The following is a 27,106-nucleotide window of genomic DNA, read 5'->3' as shown; positions in this document are numbered from 1 at the left end:
ACAAAATGGTAGACTTAATTCAAGAATGAAAACTCTTCAATCCTAGGTGAATTCTTACCATCTTCATATACCTTCCCATGCATGTCTAGTCCAGATAGATTTATGCTCTTCTCCTTTGAGTTTTTATTCCAGATCTGTGAATGCAATCAGAAAGTGTAAAGGTACAAACAATGAAGCACAAGATCACAAGGAACATAAACAGTGCAGCAGAGGAACAGGTCTTTTGTCCCACGTGTTTCTGCGGAGTACAATATCCTAGTCAAACTAAAATACCTGATGGATATCCTTCCATCACCTTCATATTAATGTGTCGATCCAGAAGACTCTTAAGTACTTCCATCTTTTTTGCTTCCACCATTACATCTGGTGGCCAGTTCCAGACTCCTACCACTTTTTTTTTAAATTTTCCCGCATTTCTCCTTTAAACAACCTTCCTCTCACCTTGAATGTATGTTCTCCAGAGTATAATGCTTTTGCCATGGGGAAAAAGGTGCTGATTACCCACCCTATATAAATGTTTCATTCAGGTCTTCCCATAGTCTCATACACTTCAGAGAAAATAACCCAAGTTGGTCCAATTTCCCCCTGTAACTACCCTCTGAACCGCGCAACATCCTGGTAAACCTCTTCTGTATAATTTCAAAAGCTACCACATCTTTCCTGTAATGGGGTGTCCAGAATTCCACATTGTATTCCAAGGCAGTCTAACCAAAGTTTGATATTGCAGCAACATGACCTCCTTACTTTTATATTGAATACCTTGGATTCTTTACCTCTTTCAATGAGCTATGGACGTAGTCCCCCAGATCCCTCTAAACATCAATACTTTGAATAGTCCTAGCATTAACTTTTTACATGTGACCTTCCAATAGGCAACACTTATTTAAAAACTTTATTTAATATTTTCAAAACTGAAACTTTTACAAAGTCCGTAATATAAAAATGAAAACTACAACTAACCCACTCCCCCCACTCCACCCACCTTCAGCAAATTCCACCAGGGAAGCATAAAGAAAATAAAAGAAACACATGCAACAATTTAAGATATAACTAAATTCATACATTTCAAATACCAATATGCAACACTTGACACTTGTCTGAATTAAATTCCATCTGCCATTTCTCTGTCCATATCTATAACTGATCTATATCTTGTTATATTCTTTGATAGCCCTTTACACTGTAACAACTCCATGAATCTTTGCTTCATTGCAAACTGATTAATCCATCCATCTACCTTTTCATCCAAGGAATTTATGTATATCACAAACATCAAGGGTCCCAACTTATCTGCTGGAGCTCAATAATTAATGGTAAATTAAATATTGCATCATGCCCAATAGCAGTACATGGTGAAATAATTTCCATAATGTAACATAGATTTATAAATCTTTCAGAAAAAAATTGAGAAAGTCATGAGGCAATATCTTCACTGAAAATCTCAGTTTATCCTCAGAAATTCAATTTCATACTATTGTTTCTAGTTCTTTTCCACAGAGAGAAGTTCCGTGTTTTTGTCATTTAATCCTACATTCACATTAATATGAAGCTCTTCCCCATACATAATTTACAGTTAAAATGTAGGCTAAGCAATTTTAAAGTTCCAATGACTATAATTTTATAAAAACCCAATGCTTGTACTGGATATTCTTTTGGAAAGAGAAGTCCTGTCTATTAGTTACTTATTGGGGGAAAAAAGGACTGTTTGCTCTTGCTTATTCAGATGTGCATCAGAAAAACACTGCACATTCTGATAGCAAGGAAGAAAAACAGAAATGACAAAAATAATTAATTATCTCCAGTAAACTTGATGGCTAGGCTGCACTCTACTCTGGAAGACTATGGAGAGGTCTCTGGATATAATTGGGATAAGAGTGAAGTCATGCAACTTACTAAGGGGAATTATAGTCAATATCAAGAGAATAGTTATTTGAAGTGGCCACAAAATGGGATCAAATATCTAGGAATTAGGGTGGATAATAACCTAAATAATTTATATCAGCTAAACTATACCCCCTTGTTCAGGAGAATTGAGAGGGACTTAAACAAGTGGATAGCCCTGCCTATCACGCTGGTGGGCAGGTTCAATTGTGTTAAAATTAATGTGTGACTGAGGCTTCAGTACCTCTTCCAGTCTCTTCCGTGGCGCTGCCCTGGGGATACTTTCAGAACTTAGAAGGTTTCTGTGGAATGGCGAGGAAAAACTAACCTGGGACATTAATCTGGGCAGCTTAAGGTTACCAGACTTTAAAAAATATTATTGGGCAGCCCAGTCGAGGTATATCACCTCACTATTTGAGGGCAGAGGTACACGATACTGGGCACAATTTGGTCTACATATGGGGGGTGAAAAGGCAGCAGGAGACTTATAAGTGGGATATTAAATTATCATCTGGCAAAAAAGATAGCCCCATATTAAAATTCTATATGGAACAAAATTAATCAATATGAATGGCTGTCCCCAAAAATGCCCGACTCCGAACAGATTAGTCACATTGACAGTGGACAAGAAGATCCTGGACAGCTGGTGCCAAAGGAGGGTCAGGTATATCGAGAGCTGTTATGAGCGGGGGCAACTAATGTCATTTAAGAAACTCAGAAATAAATGTCTTGTCAAATAATACATTTCTCTGCTACCTTCAGGTAAGATCTTTCTTGAGGGACAAATTAGGTCCATCCATGACTTTACTGATTTGAAAGAGTAACACAGGGAAGTTCATCTTGGTGATGTATTTCTTACCCCAAGTGGAAGGCCCTAAACCAGGCCTTCACAAATCAAGGCAAAGGTGAGAGTCAGACTTAGGAACAACAAACGATGAGCGAGGCTGGTCAGACCTGTGTCGAAGCAGCATGACTGTGCTTATTAATGTGTGGTGTTCTTTTTGGCTTGGCTTCACGGACGAAGATTTATGGAGGGGGTAAAAGTCCACGTCAGCTGCAGGCTCGTTTGTGGCTGACAAGTACGATGCGGGACAGGCAGACACGGTTGCAGCGGCTGCAGGGGAAAATTGGTTGGTTGGGGTTGGGTGTTGGGTTTTTCGTCCTTTGCCTTTTGTCAGTGAGGTGGGCTCTGCGGTCTTCTTCAAAGGAGGTTGCTGCCCGCCAAACTGTGTGGTGTAGGCTGGTGCAATATAACTTTCTCCACCAGCTATATTTGACACTGCAAAAATTGAATAAGGCTAAACCAGTAATTTCAGACCAATGCTTCAGATGTGGCATTGTGACAGGTATCTTTTTACATGCAACCTGGCCTTGTACCAAGGTGAGACCATTTTGGTTGGAACTAGGCCAAGTCCTGGAAAAAAAATAGGTAAAGAATTCCAACAGGACCCAGACGTCCTCCTATTGGGAAATATGATAGACATAAGGCTTAAGATGAAGCTGTCCAAATTCTAAATCAAATTTGTAATGATCGCATTGGCAGTGGCCAGGAAGTGCAGAGGTTACCTGGAGATCTGACTCTCACTTGGCTATTGTGCACTGGAATACAGAATTGCAAAGCTGTGTTCCCCTGAAGAAAATTACCTGAACTTAAGGATAAAAAAACAATTTTTAATAAAAATTTGGTCCATATTTAAATTTCATAGGAGCACAGTTATAGTGTGCATCTGTGTATCTTGCTGCCTTCCTTTCCCATCTATCCTTCTACTGAGGGAGGGGCAGGGGGGGTCCATTCTATCCCAATCAAGTCAAGAAAAATGTAACAGCCTAGGTGCCAGCTTTTGGGCCGTGACAAATCCCTGATTGCTCCCTATATTTGTTGTGGGTGTCTTGAACATTATGCGTAATTGTGGTCTGTTGAGTGCGGGGACTGGGGAGGGGGATAGGGGGGGGGGGAGTTGGCTTGGAATCAACAGTAAATTTTATATATAATGATGTTTTTGAATATTTTATTTAAATCAACACATCTGATCATTCTAACAATTAATATCAAATCGCAATGCTTTCGTGTTTACAAATACATGTTGATAATATATTAAAAAGAAAAGAAAAAAGTGTACTAAAAAGAAATTACTAAAAGTTAAAAAAAACCTTAAAAACCAACTAAACCCTCCCCCCAACCTAAACTAATCCCAATAACTAAAGTCTGATATAAAATGCATAATAACATAACTATATATTGCTTCAGATGACATTTGGAAGTTGAAATCCTCGTAATTCATATTTCCATGTTAACTTTTCTAATGATTTTCTTGGCATTTTCCTTTCCAAAGAAATTTCCTAACTTGTTTATTTAAATCTGAAAATTTTTTTCAGGTGTAAAGATAGGTAAAGTCTGAAATAAATATTGAATTGTTTGAAAAATATTCATTTTAATATAAATAACTCTTCCAATTAAAGTGATAGGTAGATTCACCCATTTTTAAAAATCTTCTTAAATATTGGAATATAATTTAATTTATATAATTTTTTCAAACTATTATCAATACGTAAACCTAAATACTTAATCTCATCTGTCCACTTAAACTGAACTTCTTTTTGACACTGTGAATAATCTCCTTGTACCAATTATATTACTTCACTTTTATCCCAATTTATTTTATATCCTGAAACTTTTCCATACTCTAACAACTGACTATAAAGTTCAGGTAGTGATAATTGTGGTTGAATTAAATACACCCACACACAATCAGCAAATAAACTAACTTTATGTTCAGTCTGATTTATTATAAAACATTTCAACTGTTGATCATTTTGAATCCTTTTTGCAAGTGGCTCTATAGCTAAAGCAAACAAAACTGGAGATAGAGGACATCCTTGTCTACTTGATCTAGTTAAGTTAAAAAATTGAGAAATCTGTCCGTTTGTTATTACTTTGGCTTTAGGATTTTTATATAAAGCTTTAATCCAATTTATAAAATTCAATCCAAAACCAAACTTACTCAAGACCTTAAATAAAAGATCCCATTCTAACCTATCAAAAGCCTTTTCTGCATCTAAAGCCACTATTACACTTAAATCTTTTTTCCTCTGTGTTAAGAGAATTATACTTAATAAACTTACTATTTTCTCCAAAGATTAACTATTTTTGACAAAATCTGTCTGGTTCATATTTATTAACTCAGGAAGATAATCATTAATCCTATTCGCTAACATTTTTGCTATTATTTTATAATCACATTTAACAACAGTATAGGTCTATATGAAACTGGTTTTAATGGATCTCTATCTTTTTTTAGGAATAACTCTAGTTATTACTGTGGAAAAAGTTTCTGGAAGATAATACAGTTTGAACACTTGTTCTATTACCTCAATAAATAAAGGAATCAGTAAATATTTAAATTCTTTGTAAAATTCAACTGGAAACTGATCCTCTCCCAGAGATTTGTTACTTTGTAAACAATTAAGTGGATAATAGACCTCTTGTTCAGTAAAAGCACTATCTAAATCATCTTTACTTACTTCAGTTAAACTGGTAATACCATTTGTGACAAATATTCATCTATAGCCGCTTCACCATAGAAGTCATATTGCATTAATTGTTCTAGTAGATTGTTCCGCTTATAATTACCAAGCTGAAACTTTATTGGATCGTTCTCCTTGTTCATAATATTTATGCTTAGACCGTTGTATCATTTTTTTTGTTCTATATGTTAATATTGTGTTATATGTAATTTCTTATCAGTTAAGCTTCAATATTTATTCTCTGAGGGTGATTTTTGAATTTCTTTTTCCAAAATTGTTATTCCTTTTCTAATTAATTGATATCTTTCATATATTCCTTTTTAATTTTTGAAATATAACTTATAATTTGTCCTCTTAAATAAGTTTTTGATGCATCCCAAATAATAAACATCCTCTGTTGAATGTAAATTTTTATCACAAAACAATTCTATATATTGTCTTATAAAAAAACAAAAACCTCCCCTTTTCAATATAAAGAATTTAATCTCCATCTATATACTGAGTGTTTTTCAGCAAATTCTAAATCAATCACCAATGGGGAATAAGCAGATAATATTCTTGTTTTATAATCAATATTCAAAACTCTTGGTTGATTTTGAGCCAAAAGCAAAAAAAAGTCAATTCTAGAATATGCATCAAATCTATTAGAATAAAAGGAATAATCCCTATCATTAAGATGTATCCTTCTCCATATATCAATTAGATTTAAGAACTTCATTAAAAATAACAATGCTTTAGCTGCTTTTGGTTTATCTATAGTTCTTGATGATTTATCCAACAAAGGTTCCAAACAAAAATTAAAATCTCCACCTACTAAAACATTTTCATGGACATCTGCTAAATTCAAAAAGGTATCTTGCATAAATTTCTCATCATCTGTATTTGGTACACATATATTTAACAAAGTCCATTCCTCAGAAAATATTTGACAATTTACCATTACATATCTACCCACCGGATCTGTACTTACATTTTGAATTTTAACTGGTAAATTTTTCTTAAATAAAATTGCTACTCCTCAAACTTTAAAGTTAAATGAATTTTAGTTAAGCTCTCTGCATACTCTTCAGCCAGGACATGACTTGTAAAAAACATATTCTGCCAATCTGGCAAAAATACTTTCAAAATAGTTGGATAGCGGAGAACAAATCTATAGCCTTTATCATATAAAACCTTCTTAACTGGATTAAAATCTCTTCTATTCCTCAATAGAATTGGACTCAAATCTGGATTAAAAAAATCTTATCCCCTTCATAATTCAAAGGTCCATATTCTCTAGCTTTTCTCATCACTACACCAAGTATCCTCTCTCTAATCAGGATAGATTGAGGTCTCTGGTTAGGGCCCAGCTTTAGTCTCAAGGCTTTATGAGTCTCTCAATTAAAATCATATCCTCAAAATGTTCTCCTCCAAATATTTTCGGTATCCATTCTTAAAAAAATTTTAAAAATCGGATCACATCTTGACCTTCTTTGCCTTTGGACATCCCCATAATTTTGTTTCTTCTGCTGTAATTTTCCAAATGTCAACTTTCGCAAGCAGTTTTTCATTCATAGAAATCAAACCAGTCATTGTATCTTCATTTATATTTGAGCTTTCTTCAATACATTGTACTTCTTCACACACATCTTGGATTTTATCCTCCTCTTTATCAACTCTTTGTGAAACATTATTTATCAATTTAGTCATATCTTTTCTAACTCGCTTCAATTCTACAGTTTAAAGTTTAAAATTGCTCTCCAATGCATCAAAGTCTATCTATTTTAGCTTTTATTTTATTCAACCTTAAAAAAAAATATTTTTCTTCCCTTTAGATCTTTCTTCTCCCGACCTTGCCATTTCTTCTTCACTTTCATAGTCCTCTTCCATGGGAGAAGTATCACCTGCCTGTTCAGAAGTGGAGATGCCGGAGTGGCCCTTTAAAAGACTTGAAGGATTTTTTTTCAATTTTTCCCCCCCTCTGCAGCATGCATGCCTGACTTCTCATGCATGCGCAGCGCAGTCTTAACTTTTCCAGCAGCACCATCTTTGTGGGGCGCTGCAAAGAGAGCTGCGGAGGAAGATCCTTCCATTGGGTTCTCATAGGTGGATCCAGAACCAAGTTCAATGGCCTGCTTTAATGACAAGCTAGGCCCAAATTCTCTTTTCTTCTTCTTTTCCATTGGTGTAATTTTTGTAGCTTTTTCTTTTTTTTGGCATCATCTTTTTTTCTCCTATTGATCACTTTAAAATAACTTTAAAGTAGTTTTTATAAAATTAACTTTGCTTAATATGTACTATTTTCAATTAATCCCACAGGAATCGGTAGGTTGCGTGGTGCTTCCCACGGCATCACATGATGTCCCCTTGTATATAATGGTTAATTACAAAAAAACCTCGAAGTGCATATTTAGCACTATAACAGATATGTGAGAATATTTTCATTCTTAGTCCCTTTGTCAAAAAGTTGGTAAAGTCTGCTTACTACTGTGTAAACTTTAAATCAGGAAGTAAATGTTGCAGCAGAATCAAATTCTTGTATGCAATAATTTGCTCCATTAAACCTACCTCTAGAAACTGCTTTTCCTCTCCTTTTTTGTTTGTATGTTTCCGAAGTACAGCCTTAAAAATTCCAGATGGAGACTCTTCGGTCAACAGCCTACAAAAGGATGAACAATAATTTTGCAACTTGTCCCACAATACTTTTAACTGTAGGTTACTATGAATGGTATAAACAATGATACCACAAACACCAATGACATGAGATGAACTTGAAAATCTGCAGATGCTGTGGTCATAGTGCAATACACAATGCTGCTGGAGAAATAAAGCAGGTCAAGCGGCATTTATAGAAAGTAAAGGGTAACCAATGTTTTGGGCCCTCGCCCTCCCCTGACCAATGAGATGAGTTTGTTTTGATTTCACTGGTTGAAAAGTGAAAAATAAGGAGAGAGATTGCTACTGAGTGAAATTCAGAGGAATCTAAGTGTTCTAGAGCAGGGGTGGCCAAACCGCAGTTTGCGAGCCACATGAGGCTCTTTGACATGTAATTTGCGGCTCGCGGCAATACTTTACATGCCATTGAATAACAGTAGCGTTAGTGGATGTGTCTTGCGATCATGTGATTGCTACTGCTCTCAAGCATTTGAAGTTTATGGTATGCGGCTCTTATATTAAGCAAGTTTGGCCACCCCTGTTCTAGAGCATGAATCACAAAAAAGATAGCAGATAGCTATTAAGTATTTTGGTCTTCATTGCAAAGGGATTAGAGTTTAAGAATAGGATGAGGTTTATTACAGTTGTAAATAATGTTGCTGAAGCTGTGTAGTCTTTATCCCTGAATTAAAGATTAATATAGTAGCTTTGGAGGAAGACCCAAGTAAATTCACTAAACTATTTCCTGGGATGAAACTGTTGGCCAGTCAAGAGATGTGAAGCCATTTGGCTCTTTATTCTTTATAGTTTAAATGGCCTTATTGAATCATATAAGATCCAACTGGGGCTCGAATGAGTAAATACACACCGAAATGCGTCCATACAAAGCAAACATATATTATTGACGTTTCAAGCCTGAGCTCTTTTTCAAGGAATAAGCAGAATGAGCCAGAGGCAGGAAACATAAAATCTCAGAATTCAGACCAAGACCAGACCAACAAAATATGTTAATTTGATATGATGAAGGAAGAGGTGTGAAAGGAGACAGGGAAGGGAGAGATAGAGCTGGGAAAGAATTGGAGGGGGGGGGGGGGGAGGTAGCAGGTGCCATCAGGTTCCTGAATGACACTGTGACATTGACTTTTCGTGCACTGTTTTTATTTATTTTTGTAAGCTGGTTTATAGACAATAAATGTTTGCATTGTGATGCCGCATAACAATGAATTTTGTGACTTGTTCATGACAATCAATTCTGATTCTGCAATTATCTTTACTCTTAAACTCAAATACTCTCGTAATAAAGGCCAACATACCATTCATTTGCCTACCTATTGCTTGCCTGCGCCTGTATGAGAACATCTACAGTAGGTCCCTTTGAAAATTAATACTTCTCTGCCAGCTCTTCTCCTTCTTACTTTAGTCTCAATTATAGGTCCTGACCCAAAATGTTGGCTGACCATTCCTGCCCATGGATGCTGCTAAACCTGCTGACTTCCTCCAGCATCTCATTGTTTGTTCAATTCCATGTACTTTTGTGTTTCTCTGTTTATCAATAATTCTCTTCCCAACAGTCTAAAAAAATACTTGGTCTGTGCGCAAAGTTTTTCCATATTGTACTCCATTGGCCCATTTACTTAGCTTGATTGCATCCCCATGAAGCTATTCTTTATATCCTACCCCCAAGTTATGATCCCAATTGTTTTAGGTCATCTGCAAATTTGAAACTTTGACATTTGATCTCATCAGCCATAAAGATGATTACGCTGGTTAACAAAGATTTTGCTTCCCGAACACTTCCGGGTGTATTGTATAGATTTTGGGCTGCTGATCATGAAAAATCACCTTAAAAAAATTCCTATTTTACCGTATTTTAGGTATAACCTACTATTTTGATTTCCTGAAATATTTTAAGTCTACTAGTATATTGCCCACAAAGCAAGCTGATTTGATCAGTCCAAGCATGCCTGGGCATTCGCTCAGTGCAGGTGCTATGCAAATGTTGTTTTAGGCTTGGCCATGTTTAGTCAGGATAGATGCAGACAAGCTATAAAAGCAGCTCACATATACAGATGCTGTGCATGCCATTGATTATAGATTGAATGCATGTTGATGCCATATACTTCAGGCAATAGCATAGTGAACAATAGCATTTATTGTCTTCAGGAAGATTCAATACAGCAGAAATGTCTCTTCAATGCCACAACTGCAATATATTTTGTTACATTTGTGGCGAACATAAACCCTGGGCTCCTCACATTTGTTGTGCAACATGTGCAGTCAACCTGATAGCTTGGCTCAGGGGTACAGTATTGTTCTGCTAAATACAATAAGAGTTAATTTATTATTTATCCTACTTCCTACGTGATACAGAAAATCTGAAATTATCTTTGTGTTCAGCTTGTCATTGTGTATCATAATGCACAATTTTCTTTCAGGAAGCAAATCTTGTGTAAATATTTGTTGCCCAGAGAAAACATCAGTAGCAAGGAAGAGTTTTGACTTCAAATAATACACAGGATTTTTGCTCCTAGGCTTCTGGCATGCTTTCTATTTTAAAGTCTTGTCCATAAGCCAGTAATTAGCAAAGCAACACCCCTTCAGCATTGCATTTACTTCAGCTCAAAACATTTGCTAATTCTTGGAGTAGAGCTTCAATGCTGCGAGGAGGCAAGAATATTAACAGAATGAAATGTCAGTCACAGATCAAGAAAATTATTTTTAAGATCATTCAGAATAATTCCAAACCCTTAAGGAGCATTAGTCTTCAAGAAAAAAAAAACTATTGGAGGAACTCAGGTAGCATCCACAGAGCATTGAGACCCTTTATCTGCCTGAAATGTTGACAGTGTAGTGACTGCTACACAGAATGAAACACACCACTACCACCTTGGAGGTTTCAAACAAACTGTTTATTCAAACTTCGCACGTGCCCTTTAAGGGCGGCTTGAGCTCTGCCCCGCGCCGGCAGTGACATCACTATGCTCGCTCGAGGCGCGCGCCCTGGCCTAAACCACGAGGCATAGAGGTCCCCCGATAGCGCCATCTTCTCGCGGCTGCCCCGCCGCTGTGGCGGTACAAGCGAGGCTGGTTCGCCACAAGGATGTGCGCGCCACAGCAGTCTATTTTCCTCCACATATGTTGCCTGAACTGCTAAGTTCCTCCAATAGTTTTTTAAAAAAATATGTATTTTAAAAAATTTAGACAGACAGCACTGTAACTGTGCAGTATGAATGTGTACCATCCAATTTACACCCCATCAGTCTACAACTGCCTACACCCCTAGTATGTTTAGAAGGGTGGGAGAAAACTGGAGCCCCCAGAGAAAACATACACAGACACGTGGAAAATGTACAAACTCCTTACAGACAGCGTGGGATTCAAACCCAAGTCTGGTCCCAATCACTGGTGCTACAAAGATGTTGTGCTAACTGGTAAGCCAACCGTTATGCTGTTTGCATTTTTTTTTGCTCCAGTTTCCAGCATCAGTAGTCTCTTGCATAACTCTTCCTTCTTTAAGTTGGATTCACCAAATTTCTGCCAGCAAGGTTTCTCAAAAAAGGATATGGAGGTATGTCATTTTGGACTACATTCAAAGTCAGGGCTTTGACAGAAGATAAAATATGACACAACAAACATACTACATTTTACATTTCACTGATCTTTTCCCGTGAAAATTAGATTATTCTGCTGAGCTGGCAATGTTCTGAAAAAAAAAGCCTTTCACATTCATTTATTTCTACTCTATTCAGCAAATTTGACTGATGATTTGACTAGCAGCAGTAATTCAATTTATATGAGACATAGTCCCAAAGAAAAACCTTATAAATTAGTACTAGCATTTGCAAAATGTTACCAAAGCGAATAAAAAAATGACTAAAGATCAAGAAAGATAAAGTTCAATTTCTAGATTGGTATTCATCCTGACTATTGCACGAATACGCAAAGCTTTCCCTCCCTCCTTTTCCTCTGGTTTTCTCCTCCAGTCCTCTTTCGAAATTAATGGGCAGAATCATCCTCAATCCATGCTTATACCAATGTTTTTCTTGCACCTGCACCTTCTTGAGCTGGAGCCTTGGTGAGCATGGATGTCCAGTGAGGTGGAATTGTCCATTGGAGGTGACTAGATCTCTGCCAATGGAAAACTTCGATAACTTGTTTCTGTTTATGGACATTGCACTACTTTTAAGTCAGTGCTGAGTCTTAGTTCCTGGGATCCAGGTTAAATATTACCTCAAGGGCTGTGTGGCTAGAGTTTACATGTTCATCAAGTCACCAGGTGGGTTTTCACCAGGTATTCCAGTTTCTCTCCATCTCCCACAAATGTATTTGCATGTTAATTCATTCTCGTAAATTTCCTCATACTGCAGACAAGTGGTCAATGGAGTTGATGATATTTAAGTAAGAGTAAATTGCAAGACTACAGGAAATAGAAGGAATTGTTCTGTGGAAGCTCACAGGGACCCAATAGGAAATAGCTACTTCATATGTTGCATTAAACACTTAATCAAATAAAGCAAAAAAAAGGGACATCTTTCCAGCCCAAATTGGTAATGGTGGCTTAAGGCCAGATGCCAATTTCATGATCCCGCCAGCTCCGGGCACGAGATCAGTACAAATCACGAACTGGAGTCCACCAGCGGCTTAAGGGGAGGGGATAAGAGGTTTGGTGATCTGAGACAACATCTGAACTCCAGCTCATTTCTGAACTCCCTATTGTAACATACAGGGGCACATAACATGATAGTGTGATCTGTAAGAACACAAGAAAATGTTTTCCAGGGAACTAAAAATTCCCAGGGCATGGCAAGATTTGCCTCTGACCTTGAGGAAGACTAGTGGAGAAAATGCATATACATTTAAAATATCCTTAACCAAAAGTGAGGTGTCAGAGCATTGAAGGGTGGTTCATATTGTCCCACTTTTTAATAAAAGCTCCAAGGTACCTAGGAAATTAAAGGGTGGTGAGCCTGACATCAGTGTCAGGTAAGTTATTGGAAGGTAAAAGCACAATGCTGAATAAACTCAGCAAGTCCAACAGTGACCTTTATATAGTAAAGGTAAAAAATACATAACTGATGTTTTGGACCTGAGCGCTTCATCAAGGTATGGAAAATTGTCGGCAGGCTCTGAACATAAGAGTATGGGGGTGGGGGGGTGGAGTGTTCACAAAGGCAGGAGATGATAGGTGGAGAAGGGAGGGACAGGACACCAGTGATTAAGAAGAGGAGGGGAGGGTGGTGAAGAGAGAGGGAAGGAGGGGGAGAACTGGGAAAGGAAGGGGGAGAGGAGAGGAGGTTAGCAGAAAATGGTGACCACACCAACCCCCACTCTTTTGTTTGGACACCTGCTGACATTTTTCCATACCTCGATGAAGTGCTCAGGGCAGAAACATCGAATATGTATTTTTACGTTCACTATATTAAGGACATTGTTTGACCTGCTTTCTCCAGCATTGAAGTTTAACTTCAACCACGGTGTCTACAGATTTTCATGTTTTACTTAAGTTATTGGAAGATGTGTGAAGAGATATATATAAGTATTTAGATAGTCAGGGACTGATTTGGGATAGTCAATATAGCTTTGTGTGTGGTAGGCTGTGAATGTTGTCTACATGGACTCCAGTCAGGCCTTTGACAAGGAACCATATGGGAGGTTAATCAGGAAGGTTGAATCACATGCTATTCATGGTGAGCAAGTAAACTAGATTCGAAATTGACTTTATGGGAGAACACAAAGAGTGGTTTGGATAATTGCTTCTCAGACAGTGGTGAGCCTCAAAAATCAGTGCTGGTTCCATTGTTGCTTGTCATCAATATCAATGAACCAGATATGGTAAATTGGATCAGGAGGTTTGCAGCTGACAAAATTTGGAGGTGTCGTGGACAGCGAGTAAGGCTTTCAAAGTTTGCAGAGAGATCTGCACCAATTGGAAAAATGGGCTGCAGAATGGCAGATAGAATTTAATGCAGGGACAAAAGTGTTGCAAGACAAAAGTGTGGAAAGACAAAACAAGGTAAGAGATACACAATAAATGGTCAGGCACTGAGGAGTACAGTAGAACAGAGGTACTGTTACGAGCCCAGAGGAACCCAAAACCCAGTAGCAATAGATATTCACCAAGACAAATGGTTACCTAAACAAAAGTTGTTTTTTAATTATCTTTAAACATGAAAACAGAATCACACTTTAACTTATCACTATTGACTTAACTAACCTAATATAAACCCCTTCTAATTCTAGGCATGCGAGTATGTAATGTGTGTGTAAGTTCAGAAAAGTTATTTGATTCACAGTCCAATCTCACTTCTCATTCCTCAGATTCACTGGTTGCAGGCAATTCTTATATTGTGCACAGAATTTAACATTTATGAAGTTCATCAGGCTTTGGTGCTTGAAAAGTAAATGGTTGGTTCTTGTTGGCTTTCAGAGACAGATTTTTTGTTTGCTGGTCACCCACAACTGATTCCTTTTTAATCATCCACTTCAGTGTCTTGCCGAAGAAACTTGCCCCGTCAGATCATCACAGAGTTCCTTCTTGTTTCTTTTATTCCAAGTAAAACATTAGACAGCCAGTCCTCTCCTCTTGCATGAACCATAAGGGCTTTAACCAGGCTGAACTAAGAACTCACAACCTGTCTTCCAAATGGGGTTTTCCATAAGCTTGCCAGCTTGTCCTGTTCCAGTCCCAGCTGCTATTGCTGACTGTAACACTGTAGAAGTAAGCTCTGTCTGTTTCTGTCTGTCTGTCAGTCTGTCTCTCTGAGAGAAAGCCTGTTTGACTCTCGCTGTTTGCAAAACCACATGACCCTCCTGGAACAGCAAGTTCCATTCCAGACTGAAGGCTGCTCCGACAAGTTCTTTCATCTGTTGCCTTTTTGTAAACAACAATCCATTAATGAAGTCTCTTGGGCATTCTCCAAAGCTTCTGCAAAGACTGTTGGCCCTGACATGTCTAGCATGGGGCAGAGTTCCAGTATTTTAAATAAGATCTGTTTTAAAGTGTTTGTATGTGACGTACACTCACAAACCCTGCCCCAATTTATCTCCCAAAAACATATCTATATTTTGTCACAGTACTGGAAATTCAGAGACAGAATTCCCTGAAAGTGGCATCATAGGTAGATAGAGGCATAAAATCAGCTTCAGGGACATTAATCTTCATAAATCAAAAATTGAGTGTAGGAATTGGGATGTTATGATAAAGTTGGATAGGACATTAGTGAGGCTAGATTTGGAGTATCATGTGGAGTTTTGGTCACCTAAGAACAGGAAAGATAACAATAAAACTGAAAGAGTGCACATGTGGAGGAAAAATCATGCCTTCTAGATCTTCCAGGATAAATTGCTGACACTTAAAAACATTTTTCCTGGCAGGATGGGTTCACTGTCTTTTCCTAACAAATAGCTGAGGGATGTAAAAGCTCAGGTAACAGTAGCCTCAGGCTGTCTGGGATAAAGTCTGAGCCTATTGCCAGTTGTGTGAGGTTTTTCAGTTGGTTGTTTTTCCAGACTCTTTTGTGTAGTCTTCCAAAGGTGCTATTTGCCTTGGTGAGTCTGTTGTCTATCTCGTTGTCGATCCTTGCATCCGATGAAATGGTGCAGCCGAGATAGGTAAACTGGTTGACCGTTTTGAGTTTTGTGTGCCCGATGGAGATGTGGGGGAGCTGGTAGTCATGGTAGGTCATCTCTCCAGAATGGAGGACCATCGCCTTCCCAAGATCGTGTTATATGGCGAGCTCTTCACTGGCCACCGAGACAGAGGTGCACCAAAGAAGAGGAACAAGGACTGCCTAAAGAAAGCTCTTGGTGCCTGCCACATCGACCATCGCCAGTGGGCTGATATCGCCTCAAACCGTGCATCTTGGCGCCTCACAGTTCGGCGGGCAGCAACCTCCTTTGAAGAAGACCGCAGAGCCCACCTCACTGACAAAAGACAAAGGAGGAAAAACCCAACACCCAACCCCAACCAACCAATTTTCCCTTGCAACCGCTGCAACCGTGTCTGCCTGTCCCGCATCGGACTTGTCAGCCACAAACGAGCCTGCAGCTGATGTGGACATTACCCCTCCATAAATCTTCGTCTGCGAAGCCAAGCCAAAGAAGAAGACTGCCAGTTGGGAGGTGGGGCTGTTGTCACCTTGTGATAAGGGGAAGCAACCTGCTAATTGCTTACTGCTTGGGGCAGGATGCCTCCTTTGTCTTCATCTGTTTTCTCTTTTATTTTCTGATTATAAGTTGTGTGTCTTTTACTTAGGCAGAGATTCAGAGCTCCACTTTGAGGAGACACTCTCTCTGTGGTATCACATTTTAAAATAAAGGCTTTCAGTAAGCAGCATTCCTCTGTGTCTGAGATTTTTTCCACAACAGCACAGAAGATTAATTAGGATGTTCCCAGGACTCGAGGAACTGAGTTACAAGGAAAAGTTAAATAGGTTAGGACTTTATTCCCTGGAGTCTCGAAGAATGAGGGGAGATTTGATAGAAGTATACACAATTATGATGGGTATAGAGTTGATGCAAGTAAGTTTTTTCCACTGAGGTTAGGTGAAATATAAATCATGGAACATGGGTTAAGGATGAAAGGGGAGAAGTTTAGGGAGAACATCAGGGAGCATTTGTTCACACACAGAGTGGTGGGCATAGTGCAATGCCTCATACACCAGGCTGCTGTTCATCGACTTCAGCTTGACGTTGAATGTGATATTTTCTCAGAGGCTGATGGAGAAGCTGTCCTCGCTGGGACTCAACACCCCTCTCTGTATCAGGATTCTGGACTTCCTAACAAAAATATCAGTTGGTCTTGGTCAGTAGTAGAATGTCAAACCAATACACTGGACTCCTCAGGGCTGTGTGCTCAGCCCATTCCTGTTCACGCTACTGATCCATGACTGCATCGCCAGATTCAGCTCCGAGTCATCAAGTTTGCAGATGACACAACAGTAGTTGTGTTTAATCATCAACAATGATGAGTCACACTACAGGGAAGATAGGGGAAAATCATGTGAATTAGTGTGAGAATAACATGAACAAGAGAAAGAAGATGATTATTGATTTCAAAAGGGCCAGGAATGATCACCCTCCACTACAATCAATAACTTAGTGACCTATTATAGACACACATCATCTCGTCACTTGTAAAGATGGTACAACAGCGACTGCACTTCCTATAAAGACTGAAGCAGGCAAGGCTACCGGCTGCCATTATGCCAACCTTCTACAGGAGCTCTATCACAGAGTCATATGGGTGATACAGGGAAATAAATTGGAGGTCAATTCACAGGTACATAAGAGTGACAGAAAAGATCACTGGAGACAGCTTCCCCCCCCCCCCACCCCCACCCCCATCGACGTGATTAACCAAGATTGTTCTCTGAAAAGGGCATGCAAAATCAATGAAGTCCCTTCCATCCCACATAGAGCATCTTTCAGCTGCTCCTGTTGGGAAAGAGGTACAGGAGTACCAGAGCCAGCAACACCAGCTAAGAAACAGCTTCTTCCCATGGGCAGTGAAAATGTTGAATGACCAAAGGAACTGCTCACACTAACCATCCAAGATTCTCGCATTTACAAAACAATATTTATTTATTTATACTTATGTATACTTGTCCCTCATATTTATTGTTTATGTGTTATATCTGCTATGTGTCTGTGTGTTTAGCACTGAGGATTGGGGAATACTGTTTCACCGGGTTGTACATGTGCAATCAGATGACAATAAACTTTACTTGAGTATGGAATAAACTGCCAGCTAAAGAGATGAAATGGGCTTAATTTTAACATTAAGAACAATTTGGACAAGTACATGGATGGGAAGGGAATGGAAGGATATGCACTGGGTGCAGGTCAGCGGGACTAGGGAGAATAATAGTTTGTCACTGACAAGAAGGGCTGAAGTTTCTGTTTTCTGTGCTGTAATGTTCTATGGAACTGCAGACAAAATGTTAACTTAGATTTAATAACCTTTTGATGTGGAGTTTCATTCCTTGGTCCTTCGCCACCTTAATCACTTGGCCACTAATCATAAATAAACTTTAATCTTTAAATAGGGCAAACATTTGTACAGATTGAATGATAATGTTCCATCACCTGTTGGTGTTGTGATTGGAATACATGGTCATATACTGTACTCTCCACATCATCCAAGTAATTCAAAGGAAAGAAATTTGATTTATAACCATCTCTAGACTGAGAAGACTTACATTATATTTTAAAAGCATTATCACATTGGTTTATTACCAAAGGAGAATTCAAACCTGGAAAGTCTTAACATTTTTTAAGATTATCTACATTCCCGACTCACTTACCTTTAACTTGTGCTTTGTAAGCCATTATATTCAGTTAATTTAAATAGGCATTTTTAATTTTTTTTCCGAATCAGAATTTATTGTCCTGAATGGGTCACAAAATTCATTGTTCTGTGGCAGCATTACAGGGGCAAATATTGGTATATATCACATTTTAAAAATAAATAAATTAGTGCAAAAAGATGAGAAAGTGAGGTAGCGTCTGTGGTTCATTGTCCATTCAGAAATCTGATGGCAGGGGAAGAAGCTGTTTTTGTGCTACTGGGTGTTCGTCTTCAGGCTCCTATATCTCCTTCCTGATGTGTGGAGGGTGGTGAGGGTCCCTAAAGATAGAGGGTGCTTTCTTGAGACACTGCCTCTTGTGGATGTCCTCAATGGAGTGAAGATTGATGCCCTTGATTGTGCTGGACAATTTCACAAGTCTTGTATTCTTTGGCACCTCCATACCAGTGATGCAACCAGTCAGAATGCTCTCTTCAGCAGAATTGTAGAAATTTTCAAGAATCTTTGGTGACATATCAAATCTCCTCAAACTCCTCATGAAGTATAGCCACTGTTGAGCCATCTTTGTGATTGCATTGACATGGAGGCAACACGACAAATCTTCTGAGATGTTGGGACACAGGAATTTGAAGTTCTTAACCCTTTCCAACACTGACCTTTTGATAAGGATTGGTTTGTGTTCTCCTGATTTCCCCCTCCTGAGGTCCATGCTCAGTTTCGCTAAGGTTGAATGCAAGGTTGTTGTTGTTACACTGCTCAACAAGCTGATTTAACTCACTCCTTTGTGCTTCTTCATTGCAGACTGGGATTCTGCCAACAACTGTAGGGTCATTGGCATATTTATAGATGGCATTTGATTTGTGCCTAGACACATAGTCGTGTGTGTAGTGAGAGTAAGGCAGTGGGCTAAACATGCATCTTTGAGGTCCACCTGTGTTGATTGTCAGTGAGGAAGAGACTTTGTTTCTGATTTGTACTGACTGTGGTCTTCCGATGAGAAAGTCAAGGATCTATTTGCAGAGAGGGGTGCAGAGGCCAAGCTTTGAAGGTATGATGGTGTTGAAAGCCAAGCTCTAATCAATGAGGAGCAGTCTGATGTATACATTGTTGCTCTCTATCTTATCCAGAGCTGAGTGGAGTGTCAGTGATATTGCATATGCCATGGAGCAATTGTGATGGTAGGATTCAAACCCAGGTCACTGGTGCTGTAATAGCATTATGCTAACCGCTACACTAACTTGAACAATGACCTATCACAAGAAATGTACATGATGTAGCAAATACTGTGCATATCAACTGCAGTCAAGCTTGCTCTGCCATTCAATGTGGTCATGGCTGATCTGATGATAGGCTCATCTCTACCTACCAGCCTTTCCCCCATATCCCTTAATTCTTCAACTATGGAAAAATCTATCTTGTCTGAAGTAAATTTACTGAGGGTGCCTCCACTGCTTCCATGAGAGTGGTGAATTCCACATTCACCACTCTCTAGGAAAAGCAGTTCCTCCTCATCTCTGTCCTAAATTTACTACCTTGGATCTTGAAGCAATGTTTTTGGTTCTGGTCTCCCCTCCCAATGGAAACAACTTATCTACCTCAATCTTACCTCTCCCTTTCATAATTTTAAATGTTTCTACAAGATTCCCTCTCATTCTTCTAAATTCCAGCGAGTACAGTCCCAGATGACTCAATCTCTCCTCATAGGCTAACCCCTTCACCTCTGGAATCAACATGGTGAACTTCCTCTGCACTGCCTCCAAAGCCAGTTTATCCTTCCTCAAGTAAAGAGACCAGAACTGCATTGTGCTCTCACCAGTACTTTGTACGGTTGCAGCATAACCTCCCTGCTCTTAAATTCAATCCTAGCAATGAAGGCCAACATTTCATTTGCATTCTTGATAGCCTACTGTCCCTTAAAACCAACCTTTTGCAATTCTGCACAAGCACTCCCAAGTCCTTCAGCACGGCAGCATGCTGCAATTGCTTGCCATTTAAATAATTTTCTGATCTTCAATTCTTCCTTTTAAAGTGGATATCCTCACATTTCTCAACTACCAGACCCTTGCCCACCCTCTTAACCTATCTTTATCTCTGTGCAGACTCTCCGTAACCTTTGCATAAGTCTCCAATGTATATAATATTCTACTCACTCGCCTTGCAGTTCTGTGCAGTTTCCAGACGGCCCTGTATAAACAATAGAATCTTCATCGTAGAACATTATATACTGTCGGCAGAATTTTACCCACTCTGCTCGCTCCAGATCTCTTTGACTCCATTCTGGGGGAAAAAAAAAGAAAATATATTTTTTAAATCTCTGTATTGAAACTTTGGTGCAAGTCCAATCAGGTCAGTAAAACAAAGTTTGAACAAATATAAGGTAGGCCTTGGTGACCTGGAATTATCAATCATGTCAAGGATTTTTGATCTTCCTGATCTCTTTCCTTCAATAGTATCATATGAAAATATGGGAGTAGATTCCATAGATAAAGTAACAATGCCTATTACATTTCCACCAACTTTCCAAATTCTACCACTGACGATGTCAGACAATCTACGTATTTTCTCAATCACAAAGGCCTAAATCTGAAAAATGTTTGGTCTCCAGCCCTGATTATTTTTCAGATTATAATTTGATATACTCCTAGAATCTTCATATCTTCTGGCTCGACAACATTCAGCTTCTCCAAATTATTTATGTCCTTGTCATAACACATAAAATCCCAAATGCATAAAACCATGTCCTCAATAAGTCAAAGGCTTCTGGACTCCATTATCAAAATACTCATCATTTAAATCCATCCAAGGCTGACCTTCAACATCATTGTTGATTCTGGCCTCATGCAATCCATGCCACATCACTGGCATCCAAGTATTCAGCTGTACTGTCAAAACCTCCAGGATTTTACTGCTGAAACTCTCTATCATCTCTTTCTTCAATGTGATTTTAAATCAAATTTTAATTTACACATACAGCACAGCAATAGGCCACAAGCCCCTTCTGTCCAATTAACCTCCAACTCCCGATACATTTAGAATGTTGGGAGGAAACCAGAGTCCCCAGAAGAGACTTACGCAAACATGGAGAGAACGTAAAAACTCCTTACAGACAGCACAGGATTGGAATCCTAGTCCTGATCATTGGTGCTGAAACAGCAATGTGCCAATCGCTATACTAACCATGTCACCCAAGTTCTTTGCTAAAGTTTTTAGACATAGTGTACATTCATCTTTTCTTCTGCCATTGAAAATCAAGAAACTGCATATGCTAGAAATCTGAAATAAAAACAGGTAATACAGGAAACACTCAAGAAATAGGGCAATTTTAAAATTAATATTTTTCTGAGATTATATTTATTTCAATCATTATCTATTCATGTACCAGAATCATTCTTTTGAAATTTGAATATAATAATATGAGAGTTTATTTGGAAAGGTAAGATGTCAAGAATTGGTTTGGAAAAATTAACTTGGAAATTTGATCAGGGAGGACTGAGATTACGAGATTTTAAGAATTATTTCAAAGCAGCTCAATTGAGATTTTTGTCCTCCTGTTATCAAAGGGGTGAAAAAGCAGCTTGGGTTCAGATCAAAATGAATAAAATTGGTGAATTTATCCCAAACAATTTTTTAAATAAATGGAATAGTGAATTGCTCAAAGGAACTAAGGAAACATAAGTTTTAAAATATTTATTCAAAATATGGAATGGAATCCACATTGAGAGAGGAATTAAAAATTATCAAAAATGTTGTTAAAACAAAATCAACCTTCCTTTACTTTTTTTTTGAAATTTATTTATAGTATCTCCATACATTCATTTCAAATTGACTTAGTATAATATTACATAATAGATTACTAAACAATTTTCAAATTTTCACCCCCCCCCCCCACCTTCCCTAACCCCTTAGGAAACCACCTTGTGGTGGTTAATTCCCAAAAACCCAAATGGGTGTGGTATAAACCACAAGTGGAATATGACTTTCGGGAGCAGAAGTACCACTTCCTACCCCCCCCCGGCAGACAAAATACACGTATAAACCGAAAAATCATCATTTCTTATATCCATAAAACCCCGGTCCATCAATTTAACCAATCTTATTCATAAACTCTTTTTTTTTGAAAATCCAAACTTGATATTAAATTTTGCATCCTTTCCACCCTCCCAACACTGAGTTAAACATTGTTTACAATCAATAAAAGCTTTTTTTTAAAAATTTTTTTTCCCAAGTCTTCCTGAATTTCATCCACTGAATTAAAACACCTCTGAACATCCCAGTTCAACACCGAATCTTCCATTCTTCTCAGTCTCAAGTTAAAATTTGTAGCTTACTTTCAAAAAAAGTTTTTTCAAATCTTTTAAAATTTTCTTGAACATAATTCCTTCGGTCTTGATCTTCTAAAGCATCAATGTTATTCATATGTTCTTTCTTCTATGTTCCCCAATTTAATATCAAATTTTCCACTTTGTCAATCTTCTCAATGTTAAGTTGAAATTATTGTTTATTTTCAAGAAAAACTTATTCAAAATTTTTAACTCTTCTTGGACATTGCTCCTTCAACTTTAATTTTATAAATCATCAATCTTGTTCATAGTTTCTTTCTACTGAGTTTCCAAATTTAATAAAGTTTCCGTTTTTTCCAATTTTCTCAATATTAAACTGATCTTGTTGTTTAGTTTAAAAAAAACCTTTTCAAAACTATTAAAATCTGTTTGCAATGTATGCATACTCACAGATAATAAATTCACTCTTCCAATATTCCATCCAAAAAAAAATCACTGATAAACCTTATTGCAGGTCAAGGAGTTCCATATATATGTTTATCTTCAGAAAATATTTCAAATATTTCAAATCAACATTCGTCGCCATCTTTCAAAAAGGAGTCCGAAATCAACTTTAATAAGTTCTGTTCTTGAGAAAATTCCAGCACCAACTCCGGCTCTGTCTGGGCAAATAGGTCAAATTTCTTCCAAAGTCAAAGAATGTAATTTTGTTCTGTATTTATAGATAATAAATTCATCCTTCCGATATTCCATCCAAAAAAAATCACTAATAAACTTTAATGTTATCTGGATTTTTAAAACTCACGGGCAACCAATGCCAATTACTTCAATTTATCTTCATAAAACATTTCAAATCAATATTCATCACCATCTTTCAGAGGGGTGTCCAAGGCCATCTTATCCGACAGTCCAATTAATGAGCTCCGTTCTTAAGAAAATTCCAGCCTTGACTCCGTGGTTCTGTCTGGGCAAGTAGGCCGAGTTTCTTCCAAAGACGGAGAGTGTAGTTTTGTTCTGTATTTGAACTCTATTTTCCTTAATCTTTGTTGCCATTTTAAACTAAAAACAATTGATAAACAAAACAAAGACTTTTAACAGAAAATAAATATTCTTAAAACGGGTATTTATATAACTGCCTGGGGGAGACCGGGAATGCACGTCGGCTCCCTATGCCATCTTGCCACGCCCCCAACCTTCCTTTACTTTGAATAATTCTTTATTTGATAATTGGTAGAGTGAAGGTTTATAAAGGATAAAAGATTGTCTTTTAGGATTTAAAAAAAAACTTTTGACCAATTAAAAGATAAATATACATAATAATACAATTTTTGCATATTATCAATTAAAATAGTATTTAAAAAAGAAATTGGGAGCAGATTTGAGGCTTCCAAAACAGAGTCAATTTGAAGATACGATAACAGTGTGGCGGCGCACATCTCTTGTTGCAAACCAGCCCTGCTTGTATCGCCGCGCTGGCAGGGCAGCTGCAGGAAGATGGCGTCATCAGGGATTACTGATTACCTCGTGGCTTAGGCCACAGCTCGCAACTCGGCAACGTGATGATGTCACCACGTGTGTGGGGCAGAACTCCCGTTGGCCCTAAAGGGGCGCACATGAAATTCAAATAAATCAGTGGAACCGAAACCTCCACCATGTCCTGTGGTGTGTTTCTGTGTACGTAGCACCCATTACAACAGATACATTTATGGTCAAGAAATTTATCACTAATATGTATATAAAATTACAAGAAACCACAAAGAAAAAACATTTATATAAATCAAAAATGCGAAGGGAGAAAGATTTAAATATACAAATTCAAGAGGAAATATGGTCAAAATTGTGTCAAGAAAGTGTTACAAATACAGTTAATGCTAGACACCAGATGGTTTAATATAATTTTCCCAATCAATTATATTATACTCTATATAAATTAAATGGACTTAACCCTAATTACTGTAATGTTCTTTCAATGTACAAAAGAAATAGGGACTTTTTTTTACATTCAGTGTGGTCTTGTGAAAAAGTGGAAAGGTTTTGGAATGATTTGAGTCTATTATTAGGGCAAATTATGAAGATAAAGATGAAAAAGGATCCAAGAATTTTTCTACTTGGGGATATACATGGGGGATGGACTGTAGCAGTAGCTACAAGTGGGAAACGAGAACAGAACTACACGCTGGAATCATTTTCATTTCCAACAGTTTATTTGAAAAAGCCTGTGCTGTGCCTTATAAGGTGGCCGTCAAGTCCCATTCTTCCATTGGCGGTGACGTGACAACACAGCTGAGTGCGCGTGTGCACGGCCCCTCTGCCCATGAGGGAAGCAAAACCCAGCGGCGCCATCTTGACACGGCTGCTCTGCTGCCGCAGTTGTGGCAAACACAGAGCTGGTACACCTGCATCACAGTACAACTGAAATTAGAAAAATGGCAAGAAAATTTTTAATGTATAGTGATAATATGGAAACTTGATAGTGAAGTATTATTAAGTAGGTGCACAGTGAAATGCAAAATTGTATACCTTTAGAAAAAAATTACATATAGTTTAAGAAATAGAATTGAAAATGTTTATAGTATTTGAAGCCATATATGGATTTTATGAATAAGTTTCCATCCACCCCTTCCACCTTATCCACCCCTCTCAATCAGAAATTAATAATAATAATTAATGAATATATATCTAATAATGCTATTGTATAAGTAGTTGTAGGTTGTTTTTCTCTCTTCTTTTTTCATACTTTTTGGAGAGGGGGTTGGGAGAAAAATATAAGTTTATTTTGTATCACTAGATATGATTAAATGATTAATATTGTATTCATGAAATGTTTTTGTTTGTATTGATACAAATGATGAATAAAATTTTCAAAAAAAGGGCAATTTTCACCACCTTCAACACTATTCCATTACCATATACACCTTCCACTTCCTATTTTGTATTTCAAAGAAAGTTTCTCTTGTGATATTTTGGTCCCCTCTTCCATGCAACCACGTGAGATGTAACACCTGCCATTTTATCACTTCTATCCAGGGATCCAAATAGTCCTTTCTTGGGAAGCAGTGATTCAATTGCACTTCCTCTAATCTAGTTCACGGCATTTGTTGGTCACTGTATGATGTCCAGTACAATAGAGAAATCATTAGTGGCTTGGGAGACCATAAGTGCTTTCAGTTCTTGTGAACAAACCCAAGCCTCTCATTGATGGTGCTTGAATTCTCTATCCCACATCCACCTTTACAATGCAACTCTGTGGAACAGCACTTCATCTTATGTTTGGGCAAGAGGCAGCTTTTTAGATTCATAGATTGAATTCTTTAACCTCAGTTCACATGCCTTTTCTGTCTGTATCAGGATTGGCCAGTCTAACCTTGATATTGTTTTTTTTTAACCTCTGTTAGCATAAACTGACTTGCTGAGATGAACTCTTATATATCACAACTGTATGTTCCTTTGTATTCTCACTCTTTAATCGTCCTCATTTCATAGCTTTTATGTTCAAGTTCTCTCTCTATGAAACTGACTCCATTAACCCATCAACCAAATGACTTCAATTACAAATGAATCCCATGTCAACTCTGGACTCTCCTTATCAGAGATATTCCCTTTGCTCTCACCTCTGAAACTTAAGACCAATACAGTTTCTCCCTTTCTGAATACAGATAAAGGGTCTTCAACCAGAAACATTAACTCTATTTTTTCCACAAAAACTGCTTCACCTGCTGAGTGTATCCCTTGATTTTTTTTTTGCTGTATTTACATCTTTGCTTAAGTTACCTGTATAGATGTTGCAGTATTTTCCACCATACTGGGAAATGACCTCTGGTCCAATGCTTGCTTTTGACAGCGATGGGAATTTGCTGAATTCTTTGTAGATCTCAGCAATTTCCTTGGAATCGGTAACGACCTTCATCAAGAAAAGAGAATACTGAGTAAAGATCTGAGCTGCTCCTTTAGCATTTTGTTTGGTGTGAGGATATTAAAAACGAGTTCAATTAATTAAAACTTTTACCATCATGTGAATATAATTATGGTGATATTCACTCCCTTCAATGTCTCTCAGTTTGTAACACTGTTGAATCAAACAATGTAGGAATTACAGAAATGAGCAGAGCCTAGACCTGCAATACTGAAGAAGTGCAATTTCCTTTCAAATGTACCATATTTTCACTCATATAACACATACATATATATCGTGCACATGCATATAACACCCAGAAAATATTTTTGCATAACACGCATATACCGCGTAGGTGTAGCATTATAAATTCTGACTGACAAAATCAATTTGCGTTTAAATGGGACATGAGACAGAGCCACATTTAATCTCCCGCAATTAATACCCAACAACTTCCCTCAGAGGTGTCAATCGCCCATTTTATAGACGATATCCAACTGCAACACATTAACAAGCTTTGGAAAGAAATCACTTAAATAGATCAATGACAAGCTTCAGTTAAGCAGGATTTTAATTTTAATGTCGTC

The 27,106-nt window shown here is 37.8% G+C and overlaps 1 protein-coding gene across 5 annotated transcripts in view; it reads right to left on the bottom strand.

Moving 5' to 3' along the window:
• apeh (acylaminoacyl-peptide hydrolase) overlaps positions 1 to 27,106 on the bottom strand; it is a 90,476-nt gene that overhangs the window by 52,012 nt on the left and 11,358 nt on the right. For 4 of the 5 annotated variants that reach the window (XM_069936937.1, XM_069936938.1, XM_069936940.1 and 1 more), the window contains exons 2-5: positions 26,399 to 26,528; positions 20,498 to 20,624; positions 7,954 to 8,044; positions 59 to 134 (exon numbers count right to left, since the gene is read on the bottom strand). In XM_069936937.1, the coding sequence (XP_069793038.1) occupies positions 59 to 134; positions 7,954 to 8,044; positions 20,498 to 20,624; positions 26,399 to 26,528 (424 nt within the window). Of the gene's footprint in view, positions 1 to 58; positions 135 to 7,953; positions 8,045 to 20,497; positions 20,625 to 23,077; positions 23,676 to 26,398; positions 26,529 to 27,106 lie in introns of those variants that run through there. The other variant, XM_069936941.1, reaches the window with a different exon arrangement.

The sequence above is a fragment of the Narcine bancroftii genome, chromosome 5 (genome assembly GCF_036971445.1).
Source record: "Narcine bancroftii isolate sNarBan1 chromosome 5, sNarBan1.hap1, whole genome shotgun sequence".
Classification (NCBI taxonomy): domain Eukaryota; kingdom Metazoa; phylum Chordata; class Chondrichthyes; order Torpediniformes; family Narcinidae; genus Narcine; species Narcine bancroftii.
Note: the sequence above shows the minus strand (reverse complement) of the source record. Positions and strands in the feature narration are given on the sequence as shown.